The sequence below is a fragment of the Gossypium raimondii genome, chromosome 5, assembly GCF_025698545.1.
Source record: "Gossypium raimondii isolate GPD5lz chromosome 5, ASM2569854v1, whole genome shotgun sequence".
Lineage (NCBI taxonomy): Eukaryota > Viridiplantae > Streptophyta > Magnoliopsida > Malvales > Malvaceae > Gossypium > Gossypium raimondii.
Window position 1 is genome coordinate 56,423,339 of NC_068569.1, and position 21,724 is coordinate 56,445,062.

General features: G+C 32.9%; 1 protein-coding gene across 13 annotated transcripts in view; it reads right to left on the reverse strand.

Moving 5' to 3' along the window:
* Positions 1-1,371: 1,371 nt before the first annotated feature.
* The window catches only part of LOC105768545 (mitochondrial import inner membrane translocase subunit TIM50), a 56,174-nt gene continuing 35,821 nt past the window's right edge, over positions 1,372-21,724 (reverse strand). Inside the window, exons 1-14 of one of the 13 annotated variants that reach the window (XM_012588509.2) lie at positions 7,040-7,247; positions 6,631-6,667; positions 5,938-5,962; positions 5,731-5,844; positions 5,551-5,655; positions 5,351-5,449; positions 4,645-4,801; positions 4,433-4,535; positions 4,179-4,332; positions 3,182-3,817; positions 2,553-2,915; positions 1,966-2,065; positions 1,725-1,879; positions 1,372-1,645 (exon numbers count right to left, since the gene is read on the reverse strand). In XM_012588509.2, coding sequence (XP_012443963.2) covers positions 4,287-4,332; positions 4,433-4,535; positions 4,645-4,801; positions 5,351-5,449; positions 5,551-5,655; positions 5,731-5,844; positions 5,938-5,962; positions 6,631-6,667; positions 7,040-7,232 — 879 coding nt within the window. In that variant the 5' untranslated portion in view covers positions 7,233-7,247 and the 3' untranslated portion in view covers positions 1,372-1,645; positions 1,725-1,879; positions 1,966-2,065; ... (1 more) ...; positions 3,182-3,817; positions 4,179-4,286. Of the gene's footprint in view, positions 1,646-1,724; positions 1,880-1,965; positions 2,144-2,552; positions 2,916-3,181; positions 3,818-4,178; positions 4,333-4,432; positions 4,536-4,644; positions 4,802-5,350; positions 5,450-5,550; positions 5,656-5,730; positions 5,845-5,937; positions 6,000-6,630; positions 6,668-7,039; positions 7,248-21,724 lie in introns of those variants that run through there. The other 12 variants (XM_052630630.1, XM_052630635.1, XM_052630632.1 and 9 more) reach the window with 12 other exon arrangements.

A 21,724-nucleotide genomic window follows, 5' to 3' on the forward strand; every position in this document is an offset into this window, starting at 1 on the left:
AAATACTAACAAAACTAGCACCTACGTGGCTGATGTTGACCCTTAGTAGCTAATGACAACACCTACGTAGTTGTTAACAGATACTACACCAACATTGTTTGTTGACATGACAATGCCACATGACCAATAATTGTTGACATGGTAGCGCCACCCCATCGCCCATTGATGACATATTAACCTTTGAGTTAAACTCAAATTACTATTTCCTTTGTTATAAATTAAGAGTATAACTAATTTTGATAAGAATGGTTACTTTTCATTAACTCAATTTAAAGGACTATAACACGTAAAGTTTGGTCTATTGCAGAATTCACATGCAATACGGAACATTTACATTATGCAGAATTCAACACATATATGAGAATTTTTGTATTTCCACAATCATCATGTTGTTAGTGATCAACAACTACTTCTTCCTTATAACACGTCAAGTTTGGTCCCAAATTATTTTTCCCACAAAAGAATAAAGAGGAAGAAGACTACTACAGATTTAACTATCAATTGTCTATTGACTATACTTTAACTCCACAAAAAAAGACTAAGACGAAGACTATCAATTGTCTATTGACTATACTTTTAACTCTACAAACAAAGACTAAGACTATCACTTGTCTATTGACTACACTTTAACTCGACAAAAAAAGACTTAAGACTAGGACTATCCATTGCCTATTGACTATACTTTTTAACTCCACAAACAAAGACTAAGACCATCAGTTGTCTATTGACTACACTTTAACTCGACAAAAAAAAGACCAAGACTAAGACTATCAATTGTCTATTGACTTCACACTTGCTGTTGCTTCCTCCTATCTCTCTCTCCCAAACTTAATTTACAAGCAATGTGGAAATTTTGGACATTTGCGCCACAAATAAAAAATACTTCCACACCATTTGCAGTATTGACTACGTTTACTTGAGGGAAAACAAAAACATGAATGCTGGGGAAATTGCATTATAGAAAACATGTGTATCCTATATATGTTGAACAATACTATCTAACAAACATATTTTCCGCAAGACTAGAAAATTTGTATGTCATTTTCTATTACTTGCAAGAAAACTACCGGGGAAATTGCATTTCTAATTCATCCATAGGCTTTAAATTCAAACAAGAAAAAGGAAAAATAATATATATATCAACAGGAAACTTCTAGGAGAGAGATTTTGTTACATCAATTTTCCAGTTATTTAATCTTTACCCAAAGTTGGTTCTAGATTAAATTTGGAAAAAATTAAAAAAGAGGACATGTATTTTTTATTTTTGAAAAGTAAAGGATTATAACTCAGCCAAATAAAAAAGTCACAATGCAAAGCCAAGAGCCAAAGCCAAGCCAAGCACACACTCAACAAGCAGAAAAACCAACAACATTGAAAACAAAAGCGAACCGAATTGCATCATTATAGTGTTATCTATACAATCAAGTGATGATATCCATATTATTTTCCCACTAATTAATTCAGTTCAATAAACATAATTTGAATTAATGGCCTAAATTTTAAACTTTGAAGAAACATAAGGCAACTGAATGAAAATTAATAACCTCCATCACCAGATCTGCCCGCGCTTGTCTTCCTACGTGTCCTCCAAGTAAGTAAGATAGTGATTCTCTCCTTTAGAGATCATGAAGATAAAAGATTGAACCTAAACATCAGGAAAATATGTCAGTGGACATTACAGTCAGAAAAAACAGATGATGAAGTACAGCATCCAAAATCCATACCATCATTCTTTTTCTTAGATGTCAATGCTTACTGCTACTGTGGTCCCATTGAGGCAAAATTCTGGGAAATGTTTGAGCCTTTTACCACATGTCCATGCAGTGCCTGCTCACACAATATCGGAACTTTGTTCAGTCAAGTTCCTCAAAAGATAGCCCTGTAATATGCAACATATAAATCAGTGTCAGAAAAGGCCAAAGAAAGAGTAAGGAACTGAACTAGTAGAAAATCAAGATAACATACCATATTATCCAGTGCTTGAGCTTTCAGAGCACTAATCTCGATCATTGCACAATCAGGAAACGCAAAGCTAGCAGCATGCCATGTTTCAGTGACTCTGTCACTGAGTTTTATTTAAAAAAATGTAAATTTCAGAAGGAAACATGAATTCCAAAGATCAACGACTCCACTGAGTTTGTCGCTTCAATAAAAAATGGTAAGAACAACAAGACCAGTTAACAATAATCAATAATAACATTTTCTACAACACTAAAAATGACTCGTAGGGATTATAAATTTGAGGGGGAAATGTATGAACAATGGGATCAATTACACCTTACAAGCATGTGATAACTAGCAGACATAACTCATACAAGACCTAGATGTATTATTGAACTCTTATATAAAAGACAACTGAAGATGCAAAGCTTAATTGTTAAGCTTTTCTGATCCTTGATAAGCATAGTTTTAGTTCAGTTCCGAAATCTAAACTGCTTTGCTATGGGATTATTTTTATAAGTACATTGAGATCCATGCATGCTATTGCGATTTATTATCTTTGATTCCATGGAAATGACGGAATTCAAACACCAAAAGGTTCAATTACATACTAGATCATGGATGTAAGCCAATCTACAACCTCCTCCCTCCTCGACCTCCATTTGAAACCAGCATGATTTGAATTCTCAGCCGCATATACCCTCACAAACTCCTCAGCAACAACATAAAACATATACCTAACACTCCTTTGAGAACCGATAACTGCACAGACAGATTCACTGGTGGAATCCTTCAAGAAATATTGAACCACACAATTACCACACTCCTGTGAAATAAACTCCTCCTGCCACTCGAAACAATGACCATTTCCAGACATTTTGATAGACAATACACAATTTGCTTCACTACTTACTCACATAGCTAAAAGATGTCCAATGAAACTGGCAAAGGGTTCTTCCGAAATGGTACATTAGCTGCCAAAAAGACAACCACCATACATTCATTCATTCAGTAAACAGCTTCAATATGGCAATAAGCTATTATCTTAAAAATGCTTTTCTACCACAGAAGAATAAGAACTAGGCATCTCAGAAAATTTGCTAAATTAATGACTTTGCTCCCTTCAAAATAAACAAATGATTAACTGCATTAACCCCAAAGAGGTCACCATCAACCTCCAGTTGAACTTTCAAGGAATAATAATAAACAATAGAAGGAAATAAGGCGGGAAAAAACTAACCAGAACTCAGTAAAAGCTAAGCCTTGAAGATCTGCAGGTAGTAAGAGAAAAACCCCATGACGACTAAAGTCCAAGCTTGAAAGGACCAAAAGGGAGCAACATACGGCTATGACTCACTGGACCAAGAGAATCACCAATGAATAAAGGAAAATGGGTACTTTCCTTTATACCTAAGCATACAATATTTAGCCTCAAAACAAGATCCTCTTTGGGAAAAATTCAGGTTTTCACAAAGGGTTTAAGAAAGAGGGTGAAAGTTAAAGAACTTGTCTTTGTTTTGATGTGTGGTACACGAGATAGTGAAGGAAAATAGAGGCGAGGAAATAAGATGGAGTAAGTGGTGAAAAAGGAGAGCCTAAAAGAGACATTTTTGAAGGGTAGTTTAGAAGCTGCAGAGGCTTTGGCATACAGCAGCTGATAATGAGAGAAGACAAACCAGAAACGTAAGTACGACGACGACAAAAATAAAGTTAAAAAAATTTTAAGAATTGATAAAATAACATTTTGTAGCTTAGCGAATTGGGACGAAGTCCACCAGTCTGATGCCCATAGATCCACACCTGGGATTTTCTATTTAGGCTAACCTTCTAACTTCTCCCACCAGTCTTGAAACTTTGCAGATTTTTTCAATTTGATCTGAATTGTATGATAACATATCACTTTGAGATTGGAAAAAATAAATAATTTTTTTTTAAATTAAAGAAAAAATAAAGAAACTAAATTTCAAGCATGAAAAGTACAAAAGAAAGAACTGTATTTATAAAAGATGAGTTACTTCACCCAGATTGGAGTACCCTTAAACAAATTTATTCTTGTAGAGAAAGAAACTGAATTTTGATTTCATTTGCTGTGGCAAAATTTTTAATTTTTAATTGTGAAAGAAACAGTATAACATATTGAAAGCCTGCCTACGTCTCGGCAGAAAATTTTACAAATTCTTTCATCAGACAATTTAAATGATGCAATGCAAAGATTCATCAATGTATGATCTTTTTACCATAAAATGGCTGTTTTACTGGAAAACTTGATATGTATTGTCTTTCACATTCTTCTGTGCTGAATGGTCTCCGAAAACTGCAATCATCAACTCTAGATAACCCTTTCCTCAGCGCTGCCAGAGCCGACCTTGTTGTTTCTGTTCTTGAACTCGCCTGTGTCATCAAAGGCAGTGAGCATTTATCAATGTTATAAAAATGGCATATCGAAGTCAGATTTTACTTGACAATACACAAATATAAGAAGATAATTCACCTTTGATACTCTTTAGAATGCTCGAGAAACTCTTTCGCGATGTCTTTTCTTTCATATGATTGCAATACTTGTCTGATATCAGCCGGACTATTGCGCGCTACATCTGTGAACAAATCAAAACAAATGGTACTATAATTAACAAATGAATATAGGAAACATAAAATTTGAACAAAGGCGATGTGCAGAGGAAAAAGCAACAACATAAGACCTACATTCAAGAAATGGAATAAGGTCTAAAAGTGCGGTATCATCAGTCTCGAGCTTAAATGGCTTAATAGGGACACAATTTTCTGGTTTTAGGCTAGAATCAAATGCATGAGCACTCACATATAAAATCTTGGTTGGATCCCTGTTTAGCTTTGAAAGATCCTGCCAACAGGAACTATTTGTTAACAATAAGGCTTCTTTTTAAGTAGCAGCTTGTAAAGGCACTGCCTCATAGATTAATACACGTAGTATTGTAGAAACTAAGGAGGCGAAAACCAAAAGCAAAATGTTTTGGAGGGAAGAGATTGACTATGACATGGTAAAAGAATCATCGAGGCACCTGTGTTAGGAGTTAGATTGCATTTTGCCCCATTTACTCAGAAACTGAATAAATTAGTCCCTGTATGTTAGATAAAAGAAAGAGTAAACTAGACTTTCTGTTAAAAACTTCATCCATTGCTACTATTAAAAACTGGTGCAGTTGATAAAATAACCAAATAGTTACACATAATGTGTCACGTGTACCTCATGCTAATGTACAGGGACCAATTTTTAACAGTAAAAATGGATGGAACTTGTAACAGAAGGGCTAGCTTGCTTTTTCATCTAATGTACAAGGATTAATTTGCCCATTTTTTTAGTAGAGGGGGTTAAATGCAATATGACTCCTAGTACAAGGGCCTCCATGGTACTTTTACCACTATAACATACTCCATAATGCTTGCCATTCGGATATTTAGTAGCACCCCTTGATAGCCTAGATCGTATACAATGGTCAGTGTCCAACATTTCACAAACAGAATCAACATACTGCATAGCCAAGAAAAAACTAATTATGAACTTGCAGGCAACATCAGTTATGATATACTTGTGTATCTAAAATGGTAGCCACAATGACAATATCAAATTACCATATTCATCTGGTCAGAATAGACGACAATTTCATAGAACTTTGCTAGATGTTCCAGAAAGGCATCAACACCAGGTCTTTTGAAGGTACGCCAGCCTCTCTCTCGCTTTGTCAACCAAAAACGGAACGTGTTAGATATCGTAAAGGTGAAATGGAAAATAATTTTAAGTCAAATTCTTACCTTCCAGTCTGTATAAAGTAATGTCTCGTTCAGATCTAGGACAAGAGTGAAAACATGCTGTTCTAGAGGATGCAAATCAGGAAGATGCTTATCCGAAGTCGGTTCATTATATTCCTGAAAGTACGAGATAAAATTATGAGAACAAAACAAAAGATAGGCCGACAATAATAGAAAACCGGAAACAAGAGAAAGAAGAACACTCCTCACCAGCAAATGTTCTTCCACTAACCTCCTGAGATCCAGATAAGATTCAAGTGCTTTAGCCGGAACTGAAATGTTACAAGCAAAGAAACCAGGAATAAATTGGGTTCGAACCAGAGCATGTAAACAAATCAATCATTGACCAACATGATAGACAGCAACCAGCACCAACGGAATTTTCTTTTCTGTCTCAACAAATCCATTTATAATAAAGCAGCCCAAATTTTCAAAAGGAATATTTTGGTAAAAGTACCATGGAGGCCACTAAGAGATGAATTGCATTTTGACCCCTCTACTCAAAAAATTGGCAAATTAGTGCCTATGTTAGATCAAAAAGTAAATTGGCCCTTTTATTAAAAACTCTTCAGTTATTCTGTCAACCATGCTAGTTTTTAACAGTAGAAAAGAACGAAATTTTTAACAGAAAGGACCATTTTGCTCTTTGATCTAATGTACAATGACTAATTTGCCCATTTTCTTAGTAGAGGAGGCAAAATGCAATCTGACACCTAATACAGGGGCCTCCATGGTATTTTTACCTGAATATGTCCGGGTACTAGACAGTGCAAACTGAATGCCCTGTTATGCAAATATTGTGCTCGTAATTAGGTTGACATACAGAACAAAGACTTTAGAGATAATTGTAACCATGAACAAACAAAGAAGCAATAAGAGAGAGGAACACAATAACGTCCTCACCTGTCATTGCAGCGGAGTAAAGCAAGCCTCCATATTTCTGAAAAAGATATGGAAAAAAAAAAAACTGTTACTTTCATATCTAATTTCTTCATAGTATTAGGATAAACTAAACAATGGGTATATCACATTATTAAGACTTAGCTAAGGTACCGCAGATATACATTCAAATGATCAATCATAAAGGATGAACTAGGAGGCCCAATGATCAATCAAAATTACACCTAAACCAGTTAGCTGTCTAAAGCCAATTGCACATTATATCAATCAAACAACTAAAATAAATAGAGAAAATCCTTTAAAATATTCAATTTCTAAACAAAATCAAACTCACATCAATAGCAGATCTTGACAAAGAAACCCAAAATCACAAATGATCCGATCTTTTTAAAAGGGGAAAAAGAAAACTTACTATAAGAGAGATAACCAGCATAGCCAGTAGTTCCAGTAACACCAGCAATGAGTCCGTACTTGACAAAGCTCCAAATTTTCCCTCCCAAAACCTGTGGGGCAACTTTTGGCGCCGGAGGAGGAGGTGTCGACTGATCGGAGAGAATGGATTGTGAAGAAAATATTGTTCCTTTAGAAGGATCCGAACAAGACATAATGATTTATTTGGCTTTTTTTAACTTTACAAACAAAAATTCATTTTAACTTTAGTTTTTTTTTTTAATCTCTTTTACCCTTGAAACTTATATGGTTCGTTAAATCACCCATTGATGACATATTAACCTTTGAGTTAAACTCAATTTGCTCTTTCCTTTGTTATAAATTAAGAGTATAACTAATTTTGATAAGAATGGTTACTTTTCATTAACTCAGATTAAAGGACTATAACGCGTAAAGTTTGGTCTATTGCAGAATTCACATGCAATGCGAGACATTTACATATACAGAATTCAACACATATATGGGAATTTTTGTATTTCCACAATCATCATCAACAACTACTTCCTCTTTACCATATATTTTTCATTCATAAAATTGATTACTTTTTTTACCAAAGAAGTAAAATAATTAACATTCATGAGATTACAAAGTCTTCTACCTTATAACACGTCAAGTTTGGCCCCAAATAATTTTCCACACAAAAGAATAAAGAGGAAGAAGAATGCTACAAATTTAACTCCACAAAAGGACTAAGGGCCAGTTCTTCATTATTTTTGAAAAGTACTTTTGAAAAGTGTTGTGGAAAAGTACTTTTGAGAAGTACTTTTAAAAAATGTGAGTGTTTGGTATTGCTGTCAAAAAGTGCTTTTGAAAAATAAAATGTTCATTTTAGACATGATATTATAAAGTAACAAATATGTATTTAAATAATGTTCAAATTAGTTAATATTATGATATTTTAGCAAAAATATAAAATAATTTATTATAACTTATTGTTAATATTTTAATATATAATATTAATTTTAAATATTTCTAAGTAATTAATATTAATTATTTATTAAATTTAATTAGAATATATAAACTATATTTAAATATTTAAATATAATAATTAAATATTTGTAATTAGATATTGACACAATTGTATTATTATAAAATTATTTTTATTTTTAATTAATGTTTTAACACATTTGTATTATTTTATTTTAAAATGTATTTGAATATATAACTCATATTAGATATTAACATAACATAGAAAACATAAACCTTACAAATTAAAATATTACATATATTTGGATTAAAGTTTTAAAAAGGGATAATATTTATATACCAAATATAAACACTAAAAATTTTACAATAGCATTTACAATTTAAAGTGAATATTCATTAAATTTTACAATAGCATTTACAATAGCATCTCTTGTTAATTCTATTTCAAAACCACTTGAATTGTTTGATTCACCGTCATCATCGTCGTCATCATCATCACTTTCTCGACCATGCGCATTTTCTGAATCAATAATATTCTCATATGCCCAGTTAATATCTTCGTATTCCATAAAATCTGCATCATTTCGACCGAAATATTTTGCGGATAAAATTGTGTATCGTCATTGTAGCAACAACGATCATGGTTTGCTTTTCAAAACTATAACTTGGCATATCCCTTAAAATGACCCTTTTTTTTCAAAACACCAAAAGTTCGTTCAATCACACTACATAATGATGAATGTGAATGATTGAATATCTCTTTTATACCAGATATCGGTCTACCTCTACGAAAGTTAGATAAATGATATCGCTGTTATTTTAGTACGGCACTCTTTAATATGTACCATTTGCAATACATTTAAGTAAAAATATTATTATATAGAAAGTCCTAAGGCAGTCATTAAGAAAACCCATGTAGTTACTTCAAACATGTGGTATTATTGATTATCAAAGTAATGGCATTAAAGGCATGACTTCCCCACTCCACCGGTCCAGCTGCAACTGCATTAATGGAGGAAAAAAGACACATACCTAGCTACAAAATTATGGCTTGTTTCCAAACCTTACCAAACCATGAACTCGACATGATACTTCAAACAATAGAATCACCAAACTAAAAGAGAAAAAAAGAATTTCAAAAACTAGAATAAATTGCTTGGATGTTTAAGTTCACCTGGGAATATATATATAGAAAGGCAAAAGCTGAAGTAAAAAGCCAGTGTAACCTCCAGAGAGAAGCTTAAAAGAATGGAAATGCTAGCATTTACCAATCAGAATTAATATATAGTAAAGTAATTAAGTTGAAAAAAAGAACTTTGCAAATGAAGAAGAGACAGAAAACAACACACATAAAAAATGGACAAAGACTGATGATGTTTTGAAACCATGCATCCAGAAAATAGAATAAGAAGAGAACAAATCCATCAACCACCTCTCTGAAAACTATCCATTTGCCAGCAGAGGAACAAAAAACCGGCACCAGCAGAGGAACAAAGAACCAGCGATGAGAGCAAAGAACCAGCGTTGTGTGTGTGGCTAAAAAAAGTAAAAGACCAGCCCAAAAGCACTAAAGCTAAAAAATTCTGCTTAAGACTATCAATTGTCTATTGACTACACTTTAAGTCGACAAAAAAAGACTAAGACTATTAATTGTCCATTGACTTCACACTTGCTGTTGCTTCCTCCTATCTCTCTCACCCAAACTTAATTTACAAGCGATGTGGAAATTTTGGACATTTGCGCCACAACGTACAATACTTCCACACCATTTGCAGTATTGACTACGTTTACTTGAAGGAAAACAAAGACATGAATGCTGGAAATTTTAACTAGTTTGTTCCGTCAATGAAGCTACGTACCTAAAAGCCATTTAGGATACCAATTCCTGTAATTGGATTAATCTCATCGTTGCTGCAATCTTTTGACAGTGTAATCGAATCATAAATAGGTTACTCTGCAATGCTATTGTAAATATGACTCTTAAATTTGTCGATAGATATATAGGTTCGGCACAAAATTAAGAATACACAAAGGCAGGATGAATTATTCCATGTTTGAACATCTGCAACATAAATGCATATGGCAAAAGGGCTCAAACCATACCTTATGTTCATGAATTCTCATCATCACGTGTTTATCAATGCAACTCAAAACTTCAATAATTGAATCTTTTGTAATTCTACATGTATTTTTTTATGGTGAGCAGTATAATGTTTACTAAAAATTGAAATTCAAGAAAGAAGACATACATAGTTGCACCATACAAGATGTTACACTCGAACTAAACCCTTACAAATAGTACAAAATGCAATGAAATACAGAGGAATTGGTACAATCATAAAGACAGACACATACCAATGCAACTTTTCGCCATAGGAAAAACTTTCTGACAGACTACTAAACAAGAAATTATGAAGACACAGCAGAAAGGCTTTAACTTCATTTGCACCAACTAGATCCTTCTTCATCCATTGATGCGATTGCTATATTTTGGCTTTCTTCTTCGCCTCTTCTCATGTTGGTCTTCAACCAAATTCACGAACCTTTTCGCCTTACCGGTTTGGAAAACAACACATCCCATGGCCATTCCAAACACTACTTTCCAACCAAAAGCAATTTTTCCTATTTTATTTGCAGCGCTGCATTTTGGTGGTCCAGGAATATTTCCTATTTTAGTCCCCCATGTTATTCGCAATTTGTAATTTGGTCCTTTCCTTTTATTATTTTAGATTTTTCCCCTGAATTACTGTTTTAATGCCAATTTAGTTCTTTGTTTGTTATTATTGCTATAGAATTATTTAGTTTATTATTATTATTGGTATTACTATTATTAGTTTATATATTTACTTATTTTTATGTATGTACATTATTTCATTTTATTATATACTCTTATTTTAATTCTTTTTCTTATCTAATGCATTAGTATATATTTTTATGTTAATTCAATATTATCTATACATTTTTAATGAGTTTATTTTTATAATACATTTTCTTAAAATGTTTATTTATATATACTTTTGTGCTTTAAATTTTATATAACACTATTATATATATATATATATATATAATTTGTATTAAGTTTTTTATTATTATTATACATATATATACCAAATATATCATCGATTTCATATTTACGTATTTTTTTACTTATTTCATATATAATCTATTTCATTTAAAACTTTACTTTATTATATACTTGATTTATATCAACCTTTTATATATATTATTATACATATATTAATATTATTATAAGAAATTTTCCAACCCATATGTAATATTTATTTAAATTAATATGTATATATTATTTCATGTATTTCAATTTTCTTCATATACAATATTCACTTTAAAATTCATTTTAATATTATTTTTCTCATAGTATTTATTTTTATCTTCATTTTGGCTTATTTCAAACTCATATATGTATATTGTTTATTTTAAAATTTTACACATATAACTCATTTTTGTATTGATAATTTTAAATTTCCTTTTGTGTATGTTTTTATTATTTATTCTAAAACTTTTTACATTTTATTTGAGTAATTTTAAATATTAATGTTGATATTTACGTGTGATGTAAGATTATTGCCCTCATGTGTATTGTATTGCTTATTTGTATTAATTGATTATTTGTATTCATTAGTATACATTTTGGCTTACAATTATCATTGATCTTCCTTATAATACGTAAAGAACGTGAGTGTCATGTGTGACCTATATTCATTTATTTTATTGCATAAAATTCAAGGCATGTATGTTGAATAATTTTATCCAAGAAGCATATTTTCTACAAAACTTTAATCGGTTGTCATTAAATATGTCATTTTCTATTAACTGCAAGAAAACTATTCCCTAAACTGCATCTTCTTCTTTAGATGAAATTTTGTAAAAAAAATGACATTATCATTTATATGGTCCTTCAATTTTATTTAAAAAATGTCATTTTAACTCTCCATTTAATTTTTCGCCTCTTTGAGCTTTTAAATTTGCGTTATTTATCAAATAATCCCAAATAGATGAAAAAGTTAACATTTGTTAACTGTATTGACGAGACATACGTATCGATATCATATAAATAATTAATTGATTTTAAAATTTTAAAAACAAAACATATATTGAGGAAATTTGGAAGCATTGCAGAAGAATGTCCAATAATTCCACACAAATTAACAACAATATAAACTCAACATTTTAGTTATTGTCTATTGTCCAATTCACTTTTTTCATTTTCCCAAAACTTATTTCACTCTTAGCTTTATTTTTAAAAAAGTTATTTTAGCCCTTAATTTAATTTTTATCTTTTTAGCCCTTAAATCTACATTGTTTATCAAATAACCCTTAAACTTATATTGTTTATCGGTGAAAAATTAATATCTATTAACTTTGCTAACTTGCATACATATGCAACTTCATTTAAATCTAAAAAATATAAAAATAATTAAATATGTATAAATCTAAAATATCTTAAAATTAAAACTAAATTTTTTAAACTAATGCAAATTTTATTATTTAAAAATCTTAAAATTTTTAAATTAAATTCCTTTTGTTTTCCACTGTTGAAGAACTCCTTCAATCACATCAACAACTTCCTGCTGTTTTGCAAATTTATCTTGTTTTATTTATTTCTAAACCCATATTTCTTTTCTATAACTCCAATTATTAGATTGTTTAGGGTTTTGAGTAATTTTCGATTTTGGAATTTTAGATTTTTAAATTTAAATACTGAAGTGCTCTTCTTCTCCAAACCCATAATTTTTTCTGTCAAATTTCAACTCAAGGTTTTACTTTCAACTATAAATAAAACATATATTATATTTATAATGATCTAAGAGTAGTAGAGTCAATGCCGATCTACATGAAAAGGAGGAAAAAAACATATATTATATTTATAATGATCTAAGAATAGTAGAATTAAAGTGAATGGGTTTTTAATATTTTTTGTGAAAGTTCAAAGACTGATTATTTATGAGTTTGGATGTGTAAATATTAGTTGGAAAATTTTTTCTTGCGCCAGTTGATTTTTTCTATAAAATTTGTATTTATTTTAAAGATTTTTAAATTTTGTTACAATTATTTTTATGAAAATTTGGAAATATAAAAATACTTTTTGAACTATAATTCAAGGATCAAATTAGGTATTAATCATTTTACAGATCATAGACTAAATTGCTTTATTATTATTATTATTATTATTATTATTATTATTATTATTAACACCACTTCCTTTTTATTAATTAAGGAATTTTAATCAAACAAGGATATGAATCAGAATTAATATAAACTTACCATTTCAACATTTCATAAGCAAAAGCTAAAATAATATTTGTCACATCCCATATGTTCATATATAACCTATAAGACAAAAGTTAAAACAGCCTTCAGTTCATCTACATTCCACGTCAAATCTGCAAGCATAAATTGACATAAATTGAGACATTTTATTCTCCTTTCTCCTTTACTGAGCAGTAGCAAAGATTATCGAGACTAAATTGAAATCCATGAAAGAAGACATAAACAGCACCACCATACAAAATGTTACACTCAAACAAACCATTACAGATTGTACGAAATGCAATGAAAGACACAGGAATTGGTACAATAATAAAGACAGACACATACCAATGCAACCCTTCACCATAGGCAAAACGGTCTACAGAACAATAAATTATGAAAATACAACACTCATTCTTGAACATCATTTGCAGTAATTAGATCCTTCTTTGTCTAGTGCTTCGATTGCCTTTCTTTGACTTTCTTCTTCGCCTCTTCTCCTGCTGGTTTTCAACCAAATTCACCAACCATTTCGGCTTACCAGTTTGGAAAACAACATATCCCACGGACATTCCAAACACCACTCCGCATCCATAACCTATCAACACCACTTTCCAACCAAAAGCAATGTTCGATTTTGAGCCATCTTTTTCAAGCACATTTGGAGGTGCTGGCTCAATGATGTTGCAACCTTTCGAAACCGGAAACCCACATAGTCCCTTATTCCCTTCATATGAATCATTTCCAAATGTGTTGAATTGTTTTCCTTGAGGAATCTGACCATGGAGTTGATTTTCAGAAACATTGAAGGACGAAAGAAATGGCAGATCTGCCAATCTATTTGGAATCGTCCCAGACAACCTGTTTGAAGATAGGTCCAACCATTCAAGACTTGTCAAATTCCCTATTGAGGTTGGGATACAACCATTAAGGTTATTATGAGAAAGGTTGAGCCCTTTCAGTAAGTTGAGCTTCCCAAAAACCTCTGGAATACCCCCTTCAAACTGATTGTTTGATAGATCAATGATCATCCACATGGTGAAAATTTTCACCAATTCCGTCTCTTGTCCTCTCATAACAATTCCAATGGAATAGGTATAGAAGCCACTTGTATGATCTTCCACACCCATGTATGGCCTTGCACTAGCATTTTTCTTGAGATTTATGATAGCATTGAAGCTGTTGATGTATCTCACTGGTAGGGGTCCAGAAAAATAATTGCTTGAGAGGTCAAAAATTTGGATTTTAGAGAAAAAAGGGCTAGACTTGGAGCTATTGACACGCAAGGAACCATGCATATGATTTGACTTCAATACAAGAACTTGTAGCTGTGGAAGACTTCCCAACCAATGAGGAAATGTATCATTGATCTTGTTGTTACCAAGATCTAGCACTTCCAGATCATTACAATTAAGGATGGATGGTGTCAAAGGCCCTTCTAACAGATTTCCATTTAAGTTGAAATTACTCAATTGGCATCCCTCTGCAAATGTTGGAGGAATCGTCCCATAGAACTTGTTCTTCCTCAGATTCAAGAATTGAAGGCTGTTGCTCAAATTTCCAAAACATTGCGGAATTGTTCCACTCAAGTAATTGTGGGACAAATCAAGAATTTGAAGAGAACTGGCATTGCATATTAAAGAAGAGACCTCTCCATTGAAACTGTTATTTGAGATCAAAAAGACATTGATGGTCGAAGCTGGAGTCGGAAGATTTCCACTGATCAAATTGGAGCTTAAGTCAAGAAATTCAATATTCTTCCATGGAAAGTGCTCAACTTCTGTCAAAGAGTTGTGAGATACGTTTAAGTAAGTCAAAGAGTCATTCCCCACCTCTTGCATCCACTGTGGAATCTTGCCTTCAATTTTGTTGCAAGAGAGGTCTAACCTTTCCAAACTTTTAAGCCCTTTTAAAAACTGGGGGAATTCACTAAGATTGCAAGATGACAAATATAAGTATCTAAGATTAACAGTAGAAGTAGTATTAGATGTTAAGGATAGGCTGTTATATGAAAGGTTGAGATATTCGAGATTTGGAAGGTTTGAGAACATACGAAACTCTATCACACCACTAAGATTATTTGAGGATAAGCTGAGTTGGGTAAGACTGAGAAGTTGGAATATTGAAGATGGAAGAGGACCTTGGAGTTTATTATTCTCTAAGCGTATCAATTCTAGTGATTTGGATTGGAATTCTTTGATATGCCCACTGAATTGATTTTGAAAGAGATATATATACTTTAAGGAGGGAGCAGTATACAACCATGACGGAAGTGTTCCATTGAGTAAATTGTCAGATAAGCCAAAATATATTAGATTAGGAAAAGCGGTTACCTCATCTGGAATGGAACCTTCTAATGAATTTTCAGATATTCTCAAGTCTTCCAACTGCGTTAGGTTTAGAATTGACGATGGAATTTGTCCACTCAATTGGTTCTGCGACAAGTCTAACTGAGTGAGTTGCAGCAGGTTCCCTAATGATCTTGGAATTTTTCGACTCAATTGGTTCTCCGACAAGTCTAAATAAGTGAGTTGCAAGAGGTTCCCCAATGATCTTGGAATTTGTCCACTCAATTGGTTCAGCGACAAGCGTAAATGAATGAGTTGCAAGAGGTTCCCCAATGATCTTGGAATTTGTCCACTCAATTGGTTCTGCACCAAGTATAAATGAGTGAGTTGCAAGAGGTTTCCCAATGATCTTGGAATTTGTCCACTCAATTGGTTCCCTGACAAGTCTAAATGAGTGACTTGCAAGAGGTTCCCCAATGATCTTGGAATTTGTCCACTCAATTGGTTCTCTGACAAGTCTAAATGAGTGAGTTGCAAGAGGTTCCCCAATGATCTTGGAATTTGTCCACTCAATTGGTTCCACCTCAAGTCTAAATGAGTGAGTTGCAAGAGGTTCCCCAGTGATCTTGGAACCGTTCCTGATAGGTTGGAATCAGAGAGATCTAAAAACTTCAAGGACACAAGATTCCCCATCGAGTCAGGCAATACTCCAGAAACATTTGCGCCTGAAATTATCAATTGCTCCAAAGATGATAAATTTGTGATTGAGACAGACAATCCTTGAAAGAAAGAATTTCGTGATAGATCTAAGTACTTTAAGGCCTGTAGATTATCAACTGAATCAATGAATTCTGTAGAGAAGGACATGGACGACAGATCCAAATGTTCAATATTGCTGCTCCGATTGAACTTCAAAGGATCAAGATTGAGGTTTTGGTTGCCTCCCAAGTTGAGGAGATTGAGGTTTGGCAAATCAAATATGTTATTTGGGAATTTTCCTTGCAAATCACAACCAGCAAGACTGAGAGACCTTAGAGAAGAGGATAGATTCATGAAGACAACATGTTGACTCCATCCAAAACTAGATGTCTGACCTCGGTTAGGTTGTAAACAAGTCCCTCCAGAGCATGTTTGTCTCCTACAAACCTTGTATTGGAAAGGTTGAGGTAGAATAGGCTTGTAAACCGACCAAACTCGGATGGAATTTTGGAAAGATTAAAATGATTGTAGGCAAGGTTGAGTTTTTGAAGGTGAGGAAGAAGGAAGAGAGTGGTATTGGAAGGGAAGTTGCCATATAGCCAACTGCAGCTCAAGTCAAGGGCAATAACATGAGCATTTAGGTGGTTACAAGTGACCCCATCCCATGAGCAGCAATCTGTACCATCCTTCCATGAATTTGTCTTGGGATAAGATTTAAGGCCAGCAATCTCATCGCAAGACAAATAAGCAGCCTTTGTCTGATTGATGGAAAAAGAGTTCTTGAACTGGATTAGTGAAGAGCAGGAGTGAGATCCTGAAGAAGAAAAAGAAGCATAAAGATGGGGAAAGAAGAGAAATAGGCAGAGAAAGAGGTAGGAGGCCATGTTATGTTGGTAGAGGAAGATGAAGGATAGGAATGGTATTTATAGGCAACAAATAATACCACAACATTGGTGTTACAGTCTTTTTTTATTTTACATTGAAAAGCTATGGATATTAGATTTTTAAAATTTTTGTATTTTTCACAATCATCAACAACCACTTAGTCTCCTCTTTACCATATATTTTTCATTCTTAAAATTGGATGCTTTTCTTTTGGCAAAATCTTGTATTTCATTTGAACTAAAATATAAGATTAAGATTAATAAGATTACAAAGTGATTGACTTAGTCTTCTTCCCTATAACACATAAAAAATATGTGTCTCTAATCACTTGTCTGTCAACCAAAGCAAATTAATGTGGAAATACTTTTCCACACAAAAGAACAAATTTGTGCTCTATCCACTACGTTTGAGGAAGAAGACTGCTAGAAATTTAATCCACCAATTCCATAAAAACGTGTATACATATATATATATTTATAACCTCATAATTCAAATCTAAAATCTCATTTGTTATAAATTCTGATAAATTTATTTGGGAATAGTTATTTTTCATTCGTTAATTATTTCTCTTTTAATCAAGTAAAAAATTAAAATTAAAAAGACATAATGATTTATTTGGCATTTTTTAACTTTACAAACAAAAAGTCATTTTAGTGATCAACAATTATCATGTTGTTAGTGATCAACAACTACTTCCTTTTTACCATATATTTTTCATTCATAAAATTGATTACTTCTTTTTACCAAAGAAGTAAAATAATTAACATTCCTGAGATTACAAAGTCTTCTTCCTTATGACACGTCAAGTTTAGCCCCAAATAATTTTCCACACAAAATAATAAGACTAAGACTAAGACCATCAATTGTCTATTGACTTCACACTAGCTGTTGCTTCCTCCTATCTCTCTCACCCAAACTTAATTTACAAGCAATGTGGAAATTTTGGACATTTGGGCCACAATGTACAATACTTCCACACCATTTGCAGTATTGACTACGTTTACTTGAGGGAAAACAAAGACATGAATGCTGGAAATTTTAACTAGTTTGTACCGTCAATGGAGCTACGTACCTAAAAGCCATTTAGGATATCAATTCCTGTAATTGGATTAATCTCGTCGTTGCTGCAATCTTTTGATAGTGTAATCCAATCTTAAATATGTTACTCTGCAATGCTATTGTAAATAGTACTCTTAAATTTGTCGATAGATATATAGGTTTGGCACAAAATTAAGAATACACAAAGGCAGGTTGAATTATTCCATGTTTGAATTGAACATCTGCAACATAAATGCATATGGCAAAAGGGCTCAAACCATACCTTATGTTCATGAATTCTCATCATCACATGTTTATAAATGCAACTCAAACTTGAATAATTGAATCTTCTGTAATTCTACATGTATTTTTTTTTATGGTGAGCAGTATAATGTTTACTAAAAATTGAAATTCAAGAAAGAAGATATACATAGTTGCACCATACAAGATGTTACACTCGAACTAAACCCTTACAAATAGTACGAAATGCAATGAAATACAGAGGAATTGGTACAATCATAAAGACAGACACATACCAATGCAACTTTTCACTATAGGAAAAACTTTCTGACAGACTACTAAACAAGAAATTATGAAGACACAGCACAAATGCTTTAACTTCATTTGCACCAACTAGATCCTTCTTCATCCATTGATGCGATTGCTAAATTTTGGCTTTCTTCTTCGCCTCCTCATGTTGGTCTTCAACCAAATTCACAAACCTTTTCACCTTACCGGTTTGGAAAACAACACATCCCATGGCCATTCCAAACACCACCCCGCATCCATAACCTATCAACACCACTTTCCAACCAAAAGCAATGTTTGCTTTTGAGCCATCCTTTTCCAGCACATTTGGAGGTGGTGTCTCATTGATGCCTCTGTTTCCTTCATATGAATTGTTTCCAAATGTATTGAAAATCTGACCATGGAGTTGATTTTCAGAAACGTTTAAGAAGGAAAGAAATGCCGGATCTGCCAATATCTCTGGAATTAACTCAGTTCAAAAGACTATATAACTCGTAAAGTTTGGTCGAAGACTGGCAGCGTCTATTGACTTCAACTCTTGGTATTACCTCAAGAAGAAAGACTGCTACAATTCTATCTTCTTTAAACCAGCTATTTAAAAGCAATAAGGACATTAGATCCACCAATTTATGTTTGAATTCATTCATCGTGCAGCTCTGCTATGTACTATTATTGGCAAAAATCTTGAAAGGAGACAACCTCAAATTTGAAGACAAGAAATGAGCAAGAACATGCACCAACAAAGAATCGATTATTGTTTTGCATTTGGTAAATACAATTTGAGTTAAATAATCAAGAATGGTAGTGAATAAATAAGAAAAAACAATGTAGATTCAGAACCACAATAAATCATATTAAGCTCGTGAGTTTAAAATACATATCTCTGAAGCTTGATTGTCTTGTTAGTTATAAACATAACCTGTTAATTCCATCATTAATACCATTAGATATATTTTGATCGGGGAGATTTTTTAGTAGGAAAACAGTTGAAGCCATTCAAGAAGACATAAACAGCTGCAACCATGCAAGAGTTTAACTTTGAGAATAGATCCTTACACGTTATTGAAATACCATACTAAAGATAAAGACATATAGCTAAAAGTTAGACACACCATAAAAATATATATTTGAAAATACAACAGAAATTCTTGAACATCATTTGCTCTGCCTAATCCTTCTTCCTCTATTGCTGCGATTCCCGGTCATTGGCTCTCTTCTCTGCCTCTTCTGAATATGATCTTCAACCAAACTCACAATCCACTTTGGCTTACCAGTTTGAAAAACAACATATCCCACGCCCAATCCTAACACCACTCCACATCCATAACCCAATAACACTACTTTCCACCCAAAATCAATGTTTGATTTTGATCCACCTTCTTCAGATAAGTTTGAAGGTGGTGGTAGCTCATTATTGTTGCAATCACTTGACAATGGAAAACCATGTAATCCTTTGTTGCCTTCATAGGAAGCATTTCCAAAGGTATTGAATTGTTTTCCTTGAGGGATGCACCCAACCAATTCATTCATTGAAAGGTTTAACATAGAAAGAGCCATCAAATTTAGCAGTTCTCTTGGAATCCTTCCGACCAGCTTGTTTGAAGAGAGGTCTAGCCATTCAAGGTTGGTCAAACTCCCTATTGATGTGGGAATGTTACCACTAAGGTTATTATGAGAAAGGTTTAGCCCTTTGAGTGATCTAAGCTTTCCAATAACCTAGGGAATCTCCCCATCAAACTTATTATTTGAGAGATCAATGATCGCCCACATGAAGGAAATTTTATTCAATGGTATATCTTGTCCTTTTATCACAATTCCAATGGAATAGCTATAAATGCCACCACTACCATTAACATCCTGCACACCCATGTATGTCATCGTACTTGCATCTTTAGTGAGATTTATGATAGCCTTGAAGCTGTTGATGTATCTCAGAGGTAGGGATCCAGAAAAATAATTACTTGAAAGGTCAAAATTTTGGATTTTAGATAAACAAGCATTGGACTTGGAGCTATGGTCATGCAAGGAACCATGCATTTGATTTGACTTTTAGTACAAGAACTTGTAGCCGTGGAAGACTTCCCTACCAATGAGGAAATGTATCATTGATCTTGTTCCCAAGATCTAGCACTTCCAAAGACCTACAATTGAGGATGGATGGTGACAAAGGCCCTTCAAATTGATTTCCCTTTTGAGTTGAGATTACTCAATTGGCATCCCTTTGCAAATGTTGGAGGAACCAATCCATAAAACTTGTTCTTCTTTAGATTCAAAAATTCAAGGTTGTTGCTCAAATTTCCAAAACATTGTAGAATAGTTCCACTCAATTTATTGTGGGACAAGTCAAGAATTTGGAGAGCACTCACATTGCCTATCAAAGTGTTGACACCATTTTTTAATGAAAAACGGGGTCAACTTTGGTTTTGACGAAAACGAAATCGAATGTGGGAGTCGCCACCAACTCTTTTTGATAAGGTGTGATTGGGTCACCTTGAAAAGATGGTTGTTTTTAATAAACAATTTAATTTTAATAAACAACGAGTTTGGTCCACGAAATTCAGAGAACGGGTTCGGGAGTCGGTTACGTACGAGGAAGGATTAGCACCCTCGTAACGCCCAAAAATTGGTACCTAGTTGATTAGCTAATGTCTTGATGTCGAAAATTGAAAACTTGGAAGAATTAAAAAAATGCGATCCTTCTTTTGAAAGAAAATTTATAAAAATCGAGCTGCTCATTAAGACTTTTTCATTTCAGAAAGAGAAAATGTCACACCCAATGCGTTAGGGTACGATATCTTACCTCTTCAGAAATGAGCAAGTCTAAACTTACATAGAAAAATTTAAAAGAGTGTTTGATTGTTTAAGTCATATGAAAAAATTGCAACCCAATACGTTAGGGTACAATTTCTTCAAATGTTAAACATTGAATATTGCATTTATTTTGAAAAATCCTCGTCTCGAGAAATCAACGTATCATGTCCAATGCATTAGGACACGACGTATTAAATTCTCGG